The 15,731-nt window shown below is 56.9% G+C and overlaps 3 protein-coding genes across 5 annotated transcripts; 1 reads left to right on the forward strand and 2 right to left on the reverse strand.

The window, feature by feature from the left end:
* Window positions 1-37: 37 nt before the first annotated feature.
* On the forward strand, window positions 38-2,588 carry MRPS7 (mitochondrial ribosomal protein S7). Its single transcript, XM_069872737.1, has 5 exons — window positions 38-109; window positions 215-406; window positions 509-572; window positions 984-1,151; window positions 1,922-2,588. The coding sequence occupies exons 1-5, from the start codon at window positions 57-59 to the stop codon at window positions 2,141-2,143; spliced, it is 699 nt and encodes a 232-aa protein (XP_069728838.1). The 5' UTR covers window positions 38-56; the 3' UTR covers window positions 2,144-2,588.
* A 196-nt stretch (window positions 2,589-2,784) lies between these two features.
* MIF4GD (MIF4G domain containing) lies at window positions 2,785-12,765 on the reverse strand. Of its 3 annotated transcripts, XM_069872738.1 has the most exons (7): window positions 6,931-6,973; window positions 6,049-6,214; window positions 5,551-5,687; window positions 5,089-5,198; window positions 4,645-4,800; window positions 3,862-3,954; window positions 2,785-3,701 (listed from the first exon to the last, which is right to left on the reverse strand). In XM_069872738.1, exons 3-7 carry the CDS (start codon window positions 5,630-5,632, stop codon window positions 3,474-3,476), a joined length of 669 nt encoding a protein of 222 aa, XP_069728839.1. In that variant the 5' UTR covers window positions 5,633-5,687; window positions 6,049-6,214; window positions 6,931-6,973; the 3' UTR covers window positions 2,785-3,473. The 3 variants fall into 3 exon arrangements, with proteins under 3 accessions (XP_069728839.1, XP_069728841.1, XP_069728840.1); XM_069872740.1 differs by lacking the exons at window positions 6,049-6,214; window positions 6,931-6,973 and adding an exon at window positions 12,644-12,765; XM_069872739.1 differs by lacking the exon at window positions 6,049-6,214 and having other exon boundaries at window positions 6,931-6,985.
* Window positions 7,220-15,379, reverse strand: SLC25A19 (solute carrier family 25 member 19). The gene is made up of 6 exons (XM_069872735.1): window positions 15,216-15,379; window positions 14,621-14,776; window positions 13,742-13,912; window positions 12,644-12,827; window positions 11,382-11,512; window positions 7,220-10,471 (listed from the first exon to the last, which is right to left on the reverse strand). Exons 1-6 carry the CDS (start codon window positions 15,339-15,341, stop codon window positions 10,271-10,273), a joined length of 969 nt encoding a protein of 322 aa, XP_069728836.1. The 5' UTR covers window positions 15,342-15,379; the 3' UTR covers window positions 7,220-10,270.
* Window positions 15,380-15,731: the final 352 nt, after the last annotated feature.

Here is a 15,731-nt window from a genome sequence, read left to right on the forward strand (position 1 = left end):
TGCGCGTGCGCGAGTGGCGAGGGGGCGGGGCCAGCGGGAGCCCCGCCCCCGGGAAGATGGCGGCGCCCAGCGCGGGGCTGGCGCGGCGGCTGCGGGCCTGGCTGCCCCGGTGAGCGGGGACGGGGAGCGGGGGGACGGGGCTGTGGGGGGACGGGGGAGCGGGGTGGGCGTCCGCTCGGAGCGCTGGCAGCAGCCCCGGCTCGTGCCCCCTTAGGCTGACCCCGGTGCGGTGGAGCCGCTACGGCCCCGACTACCTGGAGCCAGACGTGAGGCAGGAGCTGTCCCGGCGGCCGCGGGAGGAGCTCTCCGAGGAGGAGAAGGAGAAACTGGAGCTGCGGGCGGTTCACCCCGTCAAGGCCGCGCCCCCCTCCCTCTCCAGCTCCGTGTTCAGCGACCCGATGATCAGGTGAGCGGAGGCGGCGCCCCCTCCCCCGGCCGCCCCCCGGGGCCTTTCTGTGCGCGTGAAACTAGAATTTAGACCAGATCGCGTTTGGCTTTATGTTCACAGTAAATTCACCAACATGATGATGAAGAACGGAAACAAAGTGCTGGCCCGGAGCCTCATGTCTCAGGTGAGACTCGTGTTTCTTGTCACTGTTGTGTGAAAAGAGAGAGCGGGGCCCTCCAGCCCAGTGGAATCACGAGTTACCAGGGTTCCTCTCTGCTGTCCCGACGCGTTTTCCGCCGCGCACGCAGAACTCTCGCCATCGCTTACCTGAGCAGCTGTGCATCTTGTACAAGCTGCAGCCTCGTTCACCTCACGGGGGGTGACAGGTCAGTGCAGAACACGTGTGGAATCACGGAAGCAGTTGGGCAGAGAGCTAGAATGAGGTGAAGTAGAGCTTGAGCAGGAGAATGGCCAAGGGGCCTGTGGCCCACGGGGCTAGGACACCGTTGGCAAGGTCGAGGGAAGAGGGGTCTCTCTAGAGGTGATGTGATTTCATGGAGTGGGATAATCCGTCTCTCCTTGTCTTTGCCCTAAGACCCTCGAGGCCATTAAGAGGAAGCAGCTGGAGAAGTACCACAAAGCTCCAGAGAGCGAGAAGGAGACAATCGAGTGCAACCCTTATATCATTTTCCACCAGGCTCTGAAGAACTGCCAGCCCATCATCGGGCTCAGCAGCATCACCAGGGGCGGCAAAACCTACCAGGTGAGGGGCCTGGGAGCACGGCCGGGCGGGAGGGAATCCGCTGGGGAAGCAGAGGCTCTGGTTCCTCTCCTGGGAAAGGGAACCACTTTGCAGTCGGGATTAAACAGCACCTGAGAAGCTGCCCAGGGTCAGGCCCATGGCCTACGAGCGTGGCAGTTCCCGTCAGCCACGGGCTCTGCTCTCTGGATAAGGAGGGTGCAGCAAATGTCCAAGGAGACAGAGATCGGTGATGGGCAGTGGCAGAGTTGGCAGCCTCGTCCTCTCTGCTGTGTCGTGTTGTGTGGTAGCAGCCCCAAAGCCCTGCAGAGGGCCAGCATGGCTGAAAAAGCCGGCTGGAAACCGTGTGGTGTTTGGAACAGGAGCAGGTTGTAAGTGCAGGCTCTGCAACACTCGAGAGCTGCTGGAGCAACGAGACGTGGAGGCGCGTCTGTCAGGCAGCGCAGGAAAGCGAGCGCTGACCACCTCGTGCTGCTGCAAACCAGCCTGGAGCTGATTCCCAACAGGCCAGAGGTCCTGACCAAGGCCAGCGCCTGCCGGCAGGACGCCAGGCTGATCAGAATGCCCGTTTTGGGGGCAGGTTTCTATGGAGACAGGAGGGGAACTGGCGCAGATCCGCTGTTGGGGCAGGTCTGACGGCAGAAAGCAGCCACAGGAGTCGCAGCACGGGGTAAACCTGCCCGTGTCCTGCGTGGCAGCTGGAGAGGAGCTGGAGAGGAGAGGCTATCGCACCCTCACAGTGCAGCAGCCGTTACTGTTTAAACCTTTCCCAGGTCCCAGTCCCACTGAACGACAGTCGGAAGCGCTTCCTGGCCATGAAGTGGTTAATCACCGAGTGCAGGGAGAACAAGCACCGTCGGACAATGATGCCCGAGAAGCTCTCCCAGGAGCTGCTCCAGGCCTTCAACAACGAAGGGCCCATCATCAAGAAGAAGCACGTGCTGCACAAGATGGCAGAGGCCAACCGTGCCTACGCCCACTTCCGATGGTGGTAGGGACCGCGCTGCCCTCCCAGCAGCCCCTGCACCCAGCCAGGGACGGCCCGTCCCATCCCGCAGAGCTGTTTCCGTTGGGTCTGGATGGGCAAAGGGGGAATTGGAATCACTGAGCCCTGCAGGGACATGCTGGTTATTTCAGAATCACTTTCCTGTGAAGAGAAGGCTTAGATATTTTTCTTAGAGCAATGTTGTACAGTATAACCTTCCACTGACCTGTTCCTGGGGACTTTTAAGTCTCTGCTCCTGTACTCAGCAATGTTTCTGGCCACATGGCACAGAGCGGCACTGGATTCTTTCCCCACACCATAACCAGCCTCAGCGTGATTTTACGAAAGGCAATAAAAGCCCTTTTTGATGTTGGTTCTGTTGGCAGCAGCACTGTCTGCACGGATTTGATGGGAATGTGAACAGAAGAAATAAAACCAGTTTGATGGGGAAGGTTTCTCAGTTCCAAACCTTTGTTTCTGCCGCTCAGATCTCACGCTGCCCTTTCCAGCTACCCTGGTTGTGTAAAGCGCCAGTGACGCCTGCACTGGGGGGGAAGTGGGAGTTGCAGCCCAGGCTTCGGGCAGGAGCAACCTGTAAGCGTTGTTCAAGCGCTGTTGTCCAGCAGCTGCGCAGACAGGAAGAGGGGCACGTTAGTGGAAAACTTTTATTAGAAAAAATCTTTCAATAGACTATTTTTTTTCCTTTCTTTCTCTCCCTTTCTCTAAGAAACTATAGCTGAAACTCACTAAATTCTGAAAAAAAGGTGACAGTTGCTGTATAAAACCTAGAAAACCTGTCCTGGCTGCGTGTGCTCAAGGATCCCCGTGCCGGGTCTCGTGGCTGTGACCGAGGAGGCTGTGTCCATGCGGGTGCAGCCAGCGGGCTGCAAGGAGCTGGGAAAACAGCACCTGACCGAGTGGTTTGTGGGGCCGCAGCGTTCACTGCCCAGCACAGCCCGAGCTGCGGAAGATCCCTCTGCACCCCACAGCTCTGCTGGCTCTCGGGTGAAGCAGAGCACTCACAGCCTCAACTGTGCTTTCCTTCACACCCATCTCAAACGCTGGTTGGAGCAAGATGCCGTGCCCTTTGCTGGCAGCAGCCCAGGACTAGACAATCCATGGATCAACCCCCTTCCTGCCTCTCCAAACCTCCGAAGCCGGGGGGCTGGCCCTGGTTGCAGCCAGACAGGTACGGACAGGTACGCGCCCAGAAGCCCTGGCCAGTAAAATCCTATTTACAGGAAGTGCTAGATAAACATTAACATGAAAAGAAACTCAGGCTTGGTGTGAAGCTCGCTGGTGAGAGTGCTGGGTGCGTGGCCGCCCCTGCCGCTGAGGCGTCAATCCGTCACTTCGCTGTAGTAGTATTTCTGGGCAGCGTCCGTCATCTTCCAGTCGGCAGCACGAAACTCGATGATCTCCAGCAGCAGGAGCTGGGACAGGGAGCTGAGCCCCTCCTGCAGAAGGAAGCCATCTCGGAGCAGAGAGAAGAGCTCGTCCATCCGCTGGGAGTTCATCTTCTCCAGCTGCTCGCCGATGCGGTGGAGCTGTAGGACCAAGCAGTCCACCTTCAGAAGGAAGAGAAGAACGCGGCTGAGTACACAGGGAGCGCTGCACGGAGAATCACCCAGAGGGCCCGTGCTGCCCCCTCCTTCCAGCGCGCACTGGGGCGGCAGCTCTCCCTCCTCTGGCCTGTGGAGCCCGCGTCGCCCCAGGCCCTGCTCTCACCTCCTCCTCCTTGCACAGGCTGTCGGGCTGCGCCAGCCGGAACAGGCAGTCGTACACAGGGTTCACCAGAGCCATCATGGGCATGTTGTTCACCTGCAGGGAGCCAGGAGCCATCATCAGCTTGGGGCCACGGAGGGAGGAGTTTGCAGCTATTTTACACTATTGCTCCCTTGCTGGCGTTCAAAGGGAAGGGAGCAGAATTTGATTGTGCTGCCAAATGCTACAGTGTGGGATTCACGGAGAAGATCAGACATTCAAGTCTCCAGGAGCCAGAGAAGTTGAGCAAATGATGTAAAAAACATCTATTTTTAAATGCAGGCTTGGGAAATACACTTGCTGCAACAGCATTTTCCTGCTTGCAGCTCCCCTTGCATCGTTTTCACACCTACTCCAAGAAGGCATCCGAGCACACTTGCTGCAGCGAAGGTTTGCAAACACCATCAGGATGTGGGTTAGAAATGATGTGAGCGCCCACGGGTGTCCCCTGGGACCTCATAGCAACGAAACTGGTTCCATATGGGACGTGTGGGAGCAGGCAAATCAGGGAACTTCGAACACCAGGAACGAAACGAGGAAGCCCAGGCTTTGTGCCTGTTCCCAGCCGTGGCTCTGCTTCTCCAAGCCTGTTTGCTTGCCTGGAGGCAGCACCTGGCCCAGCAGCACCCTCGTGCTGAGCCCCGGCCGGGGGGCTCCATCCAGAGCCCGTCTGACCCCTGCCCTTGTGTCCGTGGAGCCCAGGACGCTCCGGCCCCCCAGCAGCCGCCAGGCAGTCCAGCCCCTCACCCTCAGGTAGTCGAAGATGTTGCAGATGAAGGTGACGTAGCAGATCCAGGCCTGGAGCGAGCGGGTGCGCAGCTCCTCCCTGTCCTTGTACTCCTGCTGCAGCCGGTTCAGCAGGCTCCTCCGGAAGACGCTCTGGCCGGTTTGTTTGCTTTCTGCCTACGAGCCCAAAAAAGCAGGATGGAGGGATGAAACAGAGGTGTGAGAGGGGCAGGGGATGCTGGTACATGAGGGACACAGGCCCACACAGACACCCCCCTGTGATTGCCCAGAGAAGCAGGAAAGCTGCACCTAACGGTGCTCGACTGGATGCGGCCAGCGCGGGCAAACGGCAGAAGAGCAAAGCTGGCTGAGGGGCTGGACACGGGGCTGGGCGAAGCCTCTCCTGGCCCAGCCCAGGGTCAGCCTGGCCCAGTGTTTTGCTCTCCAGACACGAGGAGCTCTCACCTGGATGACGGTGTAGCAGATGCGCCCTGCCTCCTTGCTGAACACGCAGTCTTTGAGGGACTGGTCCACTATAATATTGGCCACTTTCTCCAGGTCCACATTGCTGGGGTCTGCAGAGGAGAAACACTGTCAGGACCCAGCACCCGTTGTGTCCTGCTTGCTCAGGGGCACCTGGAAGGCAGCTGGGGTCTGCGCACGGCCTGGAATGACCACGCTATATGGGGCAAAACCTCATGCTCACTCCTACACCAAGAGCCACAGCCCCTCTGAGACACCAGCTGCTATGGAGACACAATCTCCAAACACTGCAGGGACCTTCAGGCTGGAGACATGGCCCTCCTGATGCGAAAGTGATGGAAGAGAGTGGTAACACGGGGAAACTAGACATTGATCTGAGTCTGAGATCCCAGCCCTGCTTCTGAGTTGGGTCAGCGGGTGCCAGGGGTTGAAAACTCCACTCACCTTTGAGGGCTGTTTTCAGCAGCTTCTGAGTCTCACTGTCGAACGACTGTATTTTATACTCTTCTTTGCCCGTTTCCCCCATGACTGGCCTCCTCCAGGGTCGAGGGTCCAGGCAATGGACAGGCTAGTGGCAGTCCCTGGGGAGAGAACACACAGGGCTTGGTTGGACAGAGGGGCACCTTTAGTGCTGGAGCGCAGGCTGTTACCCTGACAGCCCCAACCCTGAGAGGTCTCCTCTGTCATTAGGGCACCCAGCACGGGCCCCCTCCAGCTGTATCACAGAGAGCACCCGCAGGGGCACCTGTGCAGCCGCTCCCTCGTGCCTCTGAAACACCAATCCAGCCTCTTTCACACAAAGCCTGGGAAGAACCAAACCGGCCCCTCGCCATCCAGCGCCCACTCGCTGGAGCAAGGAGCACCAAGGCCAAGCTCCCTCGGCTCTTAGTGAGACACCAAGCTCGGCAGCCAAACCCCCAACAGCAACAGCCCCCGTCTCACCCCAGGCAGCCAAGAAGAGCACCGACAGCGCTCCTAGAGAGTCTCTGGATTCACTGTCTTCCACTTCTTGCTACAACGGAGACGGCAGGAGGGTACGCGCGGCACAGAGAGGAAGAGCTCGCTTTGGAACACACAGGAGACAATCTGCTGGATGCAAAATGCTGGGCTGGCCAGACCCAGCACAAACAGGAGAAGGCAACCGGCCAAATGAGTTTTGCCAGCTTGTGGAAATTCCTGTGCCGTTAGTCAGCCCTCGCTGCACGCAGGTCCCTGCCCGGATTAAAGCCAGCGCCCAGTGCCCTGCAGAGGCACCGACACAGCCACCCGACCCCTCGGACGCACCACTTGCCATGAAGCCACGGCACGTAGCCGTTGGGAGCAGAACAGGCTCACTGGCGGGGGAGCGACCTCTGCCCTCCTGGGCGGCTCACAGCGAGACAACGGGCTCTCGCCGCTCTCACCTGTGCAGGGTTCCCTGCCCCAACACCTGCACGGAGGTTTCTGTCCCAGATGGATCATAAGCTGCCGGGTGCCCTCCGTGCCGTGTCCGGTTTCCTCTGCCACCTCTCCTCCTGCCCCCCTGCCCCTCTCCTCCTGACCCCCTGCCCCTCTCCTCCTGCCCCCTTGTCCCTCTCCTCCTGCCCCCCTGTCCCTCTCCTCCTGCCCCCCCGTCCCTCTCCTCCTGCCCCCCTGTCCCTCTCCTCCTGCCCCCGTCCCTCTGGGCTCTCTCCCCGCTCGAGGGGCCCAGCGAGAGCTCCGCGCCGAGCAGGACGCGCCCCGGCCCGCCGAGCAGCCCCCGCGCCGCCCCCGTCGCTACCCGCGCTGCCAACCCGGGTCCGGGGTCCGGGTCCCCGCCGCCCCCGGAGCGCGGCCCCCACCGACCTGCGGCCGCCCCGCCGGGGCAGCGCGCGGCTCCCGCCCGCCCCGGTTTCCTCTTAGGTCATTTCCTCGGCCCCGCGGGGGGAGGGCCGGGCCGGGGCGGAGCTGCGCCCCCGCCGGGCCCCGCGCTGCCCTCGGAGCCTCCCCGGCCGTGACCGGCACCGGAACGGCCCCCGGGAGACGCCGGGAGAGCGGAGACGCGCGGGCCCAGGGCGCCGCCGCCGAGCCCCGAGCCGCGACGCGCTTGTCCCCCCTCGGTTCCCGAGCGTTTGGGAATCACCGAGGCGACTGTCCGGAGGGCCAGGGCGCTCCTGGGCGTGCGCACGGGGAGGGAAGGAATAAACGAACGGCAGCCAGACGGGAGTGTAAGGAAGGGTTTAATGTCCCTGTCCCCAAAGCCGGCACGGGGCGCGCACTGTGCTCGGGTGCTTCCAGCAAAAGATCCACCCAGCACCGCAGCGAAATGCGACAGAACCACAGCTCCGCTTCGCACGGGAAACTCGAATCCAAATCAAACACGACCCAGTCCAGCCCCAGCTGCCCAGCAGTCCCTGCTTTCCAGAACCGCTGCCGTGCGGCCCTCGGGAGCAGCTGGGACCCCGCAGCGTCCCAGGCCCTCGGCGACGGCGGGTCCCCTACAGCCACCGCGCCGCGGGGCTCGGACGCTGTGCCCGCTGAAAGGGTTTTAGATATTCTGATGGAGAAAGGCACTGGAAGAAAACAAACGCAGCTGCTGAGCAGCTTGGGAGGTGAACTTCAGGCAGCGCAAATCCCTGCTGATAGGATTACATCGCAGTGACATCCCAGCCACCCCACAGCGAGTCACCCACCGCATCGAGGCCCTCGAGACTGAACTCGTGAGCAGCTTCTGAGAGTCAAACTGTTCCAGCACGTCAGTCTGGTTTGGGTGACAATATGGGAGAACAAGGCGACTCCAGATCTCCTCCACCTCCCACCCCTCTAACTCCAGGACATTTTCCTCCAGACGGCGTGTGCTGCCAGAGCACCATCAGAAATAAGGCCTGTCCTCCTAGCGCTCTGCACCGACCAAGTCTCATTCCCAAGCAGAAGACAACATTCCCGCTGCGCTCGCTTCCCCAGCAGCAGCTCCCAGTCAGCAAAGCACACGCTGGATTTTTGAGACGGGTGCTCTGAGCAGAGGCGAGCGGTGAAGCAAAGGTTAGATCCAGCATCTCATATCGTACAGCTGAGGTCATCCCCTCTTTCTCTGTCCCTCACTACAAGACCAGCTGCCTTTATGGGTCTGTAGGGACTGATAAACCTGGTTGCCTGCCAAAGACGTCCAACCAGGGAGTCTCTTTTGCAGCCTGGGACAGATGGGCACAACTCAAACTCCAACTCTGCCGTCTACTGGACAGAAACAAGCTCACTGAAAGCAGAGCAGGGGGGAAAAATGTGTCCCAGAGAGTAAAAACTGCTCTGTGCCCTCCATTGCTGCCCTCCCTGCGCAGCAACCGAGCCGCCTGCCCCTACAGCCGTTCGCCCGCATCGCCTCAGGCTTCACAGCAACCCTGAACAGCCCCAGCACAGCAGTCTCCTGTTCTTTAGTCTTTGCTCCAGTGACAACCAAAGCAACTCAAATCTCAGAGCCCAAGTAACACAGTAAAATGCCAACAGGATCGAGGCACTTGGAGAAACTTACATTCTTTGCATTTTCTCCTCTCAGCAGAACTGCCCATGTTTAGAGCATGTGCAGCTAACACCCCCTCTCCAACACTCACACATCAGCTCCCTGCCCGCCGCCGCCACTGCGCAGCAAATACCATCCTACAGAGCTCTGAGGCACCTGCAGTCACACGGACACTCTGCGCTGCACGGTCTCACACTACAGCAGACACTGAGGTGTCTGGCCCGGGCTCACACCCATCTCCCCAGATACCTCAGCCAGCAGCGGAGCAGCTCCCCTCACAAACAGCTTCTCCCAACAGTTCAGGATAAGGGAGCAGCACTGATATGCTCAGCACCGCCAGGAGAAGCTGGGTCAGCAGAATGGAACTGGTCACGCTGGAACGTGGCCAGGCCATTTGGGATTAACACCCCAAACACTGCCAGAGAGCCAGGAAAAGCACCGCGATAAGAACCATCCAACCACCCTCTCTGTAACTGCAGCGCTCTGGCCGAGCCTCGCCCGCCACTGACCCGCAGGCTCCTGTATCAGGGGCTCTTCCCCACACGCCGTCCACGTCCAGCCACACCCTGCTCGGCTTGGGAAAACAACAAAAGAGAAGCAAGAAAGTAATTTTGCTCTTTTTCCCCACTATGTAAATCAGAGTTGCTTTTTTTTTTAGCCACTCACAAAACGTTTGAATCTCCAGCTCTAATTCCATCCTCCTTTTCTCATCAAGCACTGTGCTAAGCCAACCAATTCCAACTTGCTAGAAACATTCAAAAGTGGGCTTTGTTTTTTTTTAAAAAGACATTTACTGGTTTCCACAGGATTTTTCCTTCACAATTCTGACTTAGATTAAGCATTTCTACAGCTGCACACACAGCTGTTTACTCGTTGCACTGAAGCAGAGAGCCCTGAGGTAAGAACTGGCCTTGTGCGTTGAGTCCCCTTAGAGGGGGGGGTCTTAGTCTGCAGGTAAAGAGCAGACTGAGGCAATAAAAACCCAAAGAGATGCATGGCAGGACACGCAGGAAGAGCAACGGGCACTTAGGATACAATCAACCTCTCCAGAGTTAGAGAAAGAGAATGTTTGGTTCTGTGTGATCCACCAGACTCGGTATTTAAGGCGGCAGAGGATGCGCGGCCAGCGAGTGGTTATCAGGAAGCAGCAGCTGGCAGCAAAGAAAAGAAAAACAAAGGTTCTGACCACACTGAAGAAGTTGGAGCTGAGCTCACAGCAGCAGAGCTACCCGTGCAATGTGGGGGAAAGAATATGGCACAGACAGCAGGCTGTGAGCACGGAACAAAGGTGTACGGATGCAGGGATATGCAGTGGTGCACGCTGGTTAAGCAGCCCTCGCTAGGCCAGGATCGCTGTGCGATCAGGGCAAGCACAGAATTCACCCACTCTATCGGGGCCCTGTCAGAGCGTGGTCTCTGCTAGGCAGGCGCCTGCTTGGCTCCCCTCTCCCCCACTACATGTGCCTATATGGGAGGAGACGGAGAGAAAAGCACTCAATGGCACAGCTTCCAGCAAAGCAGTCCGTGTCTCCAGCAGAACTGCAGTCGCCTTCTCCTTCTGCTTGGCCCCACGTCATTTCCTAGAGGCTGGCGAAGCTCTGGGAGCTCAGACACTCCCAACACACTCAGGACAGAGCAAAGCCGTCATTTCCACTCCTCCCGGGAACACCAGGCAGCCAAACTCTTGCCCTTTCAGCCCTCCTTCCTGGCAGCGCTGTCAGTGCTCTTCAGGGCGCAGAGCAGGCTGCAGAACAGCTCATACCAGAAGAAGATGAGACCAGTAGAGGCAGCAGCCTTCAGCAGGCTGGGCGAAAGGCCCTTAAAGAATCCTCCCGGGCCCTCCTCTCGCATGATCTGCCGTATGCAGTCCAGGAGACCCCTGTACACTCGCACCTGGGAGAGAAACGGCAAAAGGGTTAAACAAGAAAAGCTGGACAGATGACCTGGAAAAGAGCTCACTCTCTAAGGAGGGACAGCTTTTCATATTTCTAACAGAAAAAAACACAGCGACAGCGCTTCGAAATCTCTCAATCTGCTGTGTGCACATCATCCTGTCACACTGCCAAGTTTTAATTAACATCTTGTGGCTCATCAATGCTGAGAACAAATTGTGCACCTCACTGGAAGAGAAGCACCCAGTGCAATGGATTAAGACATCAAGTTCCTATCCCAGAGCTTCCTGAGATACAGACCGATTTGCTTCTCAGATTGAAGAAAGGGGAAGGAAACAAGACTATTGCCACGTTTCAGGGAAAAGAAGAGACAGTTCCTCAGAGGATCTGTGTTTGTCTTGTGGTGTATTTGAGGTGGGAAGGATGGTGCTGAAGAACACCAGAAGTATTTGATTTGCTTTGAATTTCAGGATGTTCTGATAACACCAGGACACATGCTGAACACAAGAAAAGGATCCTGCCAGCCAGGTGATCCCAGCACAAAGTCAGTGTCATCCTCTGCTGGCAACTTGGCCCTGAATCACAAATACCAAGCCGCAACCAGAAAAGTGAAGAAAACTAAAACCCCTTTGCCTGCCCAACTCCTCCCCAGCTCCGAGACAGCCAACTTGACAGAGGTTGAGGAGAAGGAAGAGCACGGGTATGTTGGACAATAAAAGAGCTGCAATTTATTCATGGCGCTATTCCCATTACTAAGCAAGGCCAGTGCTTAGCTCCAAGTTCGCTGGGAGCTCCCAAGGTGAACATGAACACAACAGGTACCACGGGTGAACCATCACCACACTCAGGGATGCCTGGCTCTGGACGCGAATCCGCACTCATAAATATCAGCCAATTCCAACATCTCTCACCTGCCCGAAGGCTGCCCGGGCCTGCTCAAAGCCACCCACTTGCAGTCGTTTTTTGATCACATCAAAAGGGTAAGTGAGGGTTTTGCTGATGATGCCGGCACAGCTGCCACAAACGAGGTTTCTAACATTGCCTGAGAAGCAGAAAGGGGAGAGGACAGCAGGGAGAATAAAAAGAGGATGAGCAGAGAGTTCTGATTAAGGCGTCAGGAGAGGTAAGAGAAAAAACACTTCTCACAAGTAAGGCCAGAAAGGCCCCTCTTCTGCTTAGCATGGGCCACAGCACCACCATCTCTATTCTCTATATCAGGCTTGCAGTGTCTGTTGGAGCCAGAGGCGACCGCTCACCTTGGTTCACTGCACCGATTTATACTTTTGCTCTGCCAAGGGGCACTGCACAACCTCCTGGTCACCAGAGAACCTGCCACTGGTGGGTAGAAAAGTGTTTATGGCCCCAGTAAAAGCCCTGTCACTGGAAATGCTGCACCCCGGATTGCTCACTGACTTCTGCTGGACTGGAACAAGTCCCAAGCTGACACCTGTGGCTTGTGGGAAACAAATTTTGTGATATTAGACTTCTCCTGACAAACCTGAGTTCCCAGCACAGAACCACCACCAGCCTCCACCACCTAAAGATAAACACATGGCATGTTACTGAAAAGCCTGGTTCCTCTGCTCAGAGAAATCCTGCCGAGGAACAACCCCACACTGAAGCCGCAGATACTCTCTCAAGGAAGAATTCGTATCTACAACTGCCAAGGTGACAGGAGCATCAGGATGGGTGTCTCATAACGGAGCTAGAAACCAACAGGAAAACATCAAATCAAGAGCCTGGCAGTCCTAAACTAGGCAAAAGGAATCCTCTTCTGTAACTGTGCTGGGATCTGCCGGGAGATCTCCTGAGGAAACGCCAGAGTCCTGTCCCCCCAGCACTACTGAAACAGAGAAGGATGATGCCAGCGTTGCATGCCCACAGTATCAGCAATGTCAGGCAGCTCAAGAAAGAGCACCCTGCACTGTGACACCTCGCTTTCCCATCCACCCATGTTTTCATCACCATTACTCCGTAACAGGAGCTGTTTGTAAACGTCACTGTGCTTACTTTCACAAAATCTGTGCAGGGGTGAGAATGAGACAAGAAATTGAGGCATTTTTCAGATATTCCATCAAAAAGGGTGATAGTATAGAAAACCGTACCATTGTCAGTCTCCCAAACATCATCCCTCTCTCCCCAGCTCGCAGACATCACTCCCGCAAGTGCCTACCTCCCTTCTTCCCTTCAGTTGGAATCACCCACTCAGAGAAGTGCTGCAGGATGTTGTAGAAGGAGAACTGGAGACCAGCATACGGGAAGACCGCAACAATGGTGGGGGTCAAACCTCTGTAGAAAGCCCGAGGCCCTTCTGTCTGGTACATCGTCACCACCGCGTGGCGAAGGTTGCGATAGACCTAGACAGTAAAGAAGAGCGTGACTGCCCAGCGAAACAGGCTGGAAACCAGCAAACCAAATACTAGGCTCTTTCCCAGGAACGGAGACAGGAATTTCCCGCTGCCCAAAATACAGCTGATGGATTTGCAGCCCAAAGCGATAAAGACAGTGGGCTTGCACCCCCTCACAGTGCTCTCAGCTAAGGCCCTGCAACTGTGCTAAGCAAGCTGACAGCCAAAACCTGCCTCTGAGAGGGGAACCGTTAGCCCTGCGCCGACTGGCCTGGGCTGGCACCACACCCTGCACCGAAGCTGCGCTGCTGAGAAACGTAAAGAGACTCAGAGCCGAGAGCAGCAGCCTGAGACCACTGCATCGCAGACACCATTAGTTATTCTTTTCTAAGCAGCTCTGCTTCCTCCTGCAGCAGAATTCATACAATGTACACTGAGATCCCACTGCAGGATGAGCCAAAACCCAACACAGCTCTGGTACAAGCCCCCATGAGTCCAGGCATTACAAAACCTCATTAACATGGAGACCAATTCTTGTGTAAGCAAGAACATGAACACAGTGGAAAAGTGACTGGGTTCAAGTATCATCCCCATCATTATCTAAAGATGAGTCTGAGGTTTCAAACAGGCAATGCCCGACAGAGTGCAGAGTGTGCTCTGTAAACGGCCAACAGCCAAAAGAAAAATGGAGTTACCCTGTTAAGGCCAGTTTCTCCTTTCTGTGTCACTGGTCGGTAGTCAAGCACAACCAGGAGCAGCAAAACACAGCTAAGGAGGCCGTGTCAACAGCACAGAGGAAAACTTGGCAACCATGCAGACATTGCCCAATAGCAGCACCTGCTCCGTTACGCTGCCCCGCAGGCTGCTCCGTGCTTCCACACCTCCTGTACCCACACAGAATGGATGAGGAACACCAGCCATACCTTGGGCTCACCCTGAGCAGCGAAGCGGGTGCGCAGCGTGTCAACAGGCTGAACGGCAACTGTGGCTGTGCAGGCGGCCAGCCCGCCGCAGACGAAGTGCACGAAGGAACCGCGGGCATCGTACGAGGTGACATTGTGCACCAGTTTTGTCAGGCTTTCAAACGCCATGAACTGTCAGAAACAAACACATACAGGTCAGGGAGTCAAACCTTGTTATCACCGACACCGATCTCCCACTCCACATTCATTTCACCAGAAGAGCCACACGCACGGCCTGTACCCCCTTCTCGCTCTGCCCTCCTTGCAGCCTGTTGCAGTGTGTGCTCCAAGAACAGCTGGAAATCGCCACTGAGTGTCCAAGGAATGACGGGGATAGTCTGACCTCCTGACACTTGTGCTAAATCTTGCATTTAGAATTGTGAAAAGCTCATTTTAACACTCTGTGTCCTGCAAAGTGCTTGCCGTGTGACCCAACGCTGCTCCTAGACAACCTAATATTTACAAACAAAGCACAATGACTCCATGCAAAACACCACCACCTGCTGCACCGAGGTTTTAGTAACACACTGTGAGATGACAGCATGAACCAAAGCAAACAGCTACCCAGGCCTGGACACAAACACCTATGCTAGGTGTTAGAAGCAAACAGGGCTTGTCTGCGACACCAGACAGAGAGAACTCAGCTGCGCTCCGCTCAGCAGGCTCAGGAATATTCACTTTGGAATTATACATCACCATTATACAGCTACACATATTTGAGACTGGATCTGGCTTGCATTCATAGTTTAAACCCAGATCTTTCTACCCATGCAGCCAGACCAAAGAGAAGCAGAGCCCCGTGTGCGCGGGCTGGGCCCAGACTGTGTCTGGTCACCTCACCTGAACAGCTCCATAGCCGACCGAAAGGAACTGAGCAGGAACGTGGCCCTTCCAGAAGGCAACCAGCCCCTCTTCCTGGAAGATGCGCTGTACAGCCTGCAAGATGCCGTGGTACTTGGCTCCCGGGTTTCTGGAGGAGAGCTGCTCGATCTGAAGCTGGAGGGAAACAGTAAACTTTCCAATTCCAAATTACATTTCAACAGGGTTTGAGCGTCCAGTTCAGGAATTCACAGCCCTGTCAGCCAACCAGTGCCAAGAGCTGACATTCTTCCTTCCCACAGGATCACGCCTAGAACTTACGGCAACATTATCTACATAGGGCTCTAAAAGAATAAAACCCCATCTACAACCCAGAGGTAATCAGCAGGAGTGGTGGCGAAATTCAGTGAGATAGTGGTGATCATTCACAAAAGCAAAGAATGAGCTACAAAAACCACAAGATCCCATTCAGACACAGCGGTTCAGTTGTACAAACAGCCCTGCTGCCTTGCATAACCCACACACAGCGCCGCGGAGGGTGAGAGCAGGTTATCTGGCACAGCGCTCGCAGGAGCATCCTGCTCATCGAGGACACGATCTGTAACGGGTCGGGCACCTGGAAGCGGATCTTGATGACATCCAGGGGACTGATGAGGACCCGGGTGACGAAGCCGGACGCCGATCCTGCTGCAGCCGCTTCTGCCGAGGAGACGCAGCTGGCCTCGGGGTCGTAGCCCACCATGGCGCCGGGGCCTCACCTGGCCGGGCAAGAGCCGTCAGCCCTGCCCACCCTGCAGCCCCCCTCGCCTCACAGCTCCCCCACCGCAAAAAACCCTTCATCCCAACCCCCTCCTCACCCCAAAACCTCCCATCACCCCGAAGTTCCCCTCAAACAGCCCCCCCTCGCCCCAAACGCCCCTTTCACCCCACGTTTTCCCTCACTCCAGCCCCCTCCTCACCCCACATTTTCCCTCACTCCAGCCCCCCCTCACCAAACCCCTCTTCACCCCACATTTTCCCTCACTCCAACCCCCTCCTCGCCCCAATCCCCCTCTTTGGCCTCAAAGTTCCCCTCCAGCAGCCCCCCCTCACCCCAACCGCCCTCTCCCCTCACCGGCCCCCGCCCACCCCT

Source organism: Phaenicophaeus curvirostris, chromosome 19 (assembly GCF_032191515.1).
Source record: "Phaenicophaeus curvirostris isolate KB17595 chromosome 19, BPBGC_Pcur_1.0, whole genome shotgun sequence".
In the NCBI taxonomy this organism is placed as follows: domain Eukaryota; kingdom Metazoa; phylum Chordata; class Aves; order Cuculiformes; family Cuculidae; genus Phaenicophaeus; species Phaenicophaeus curvirostris.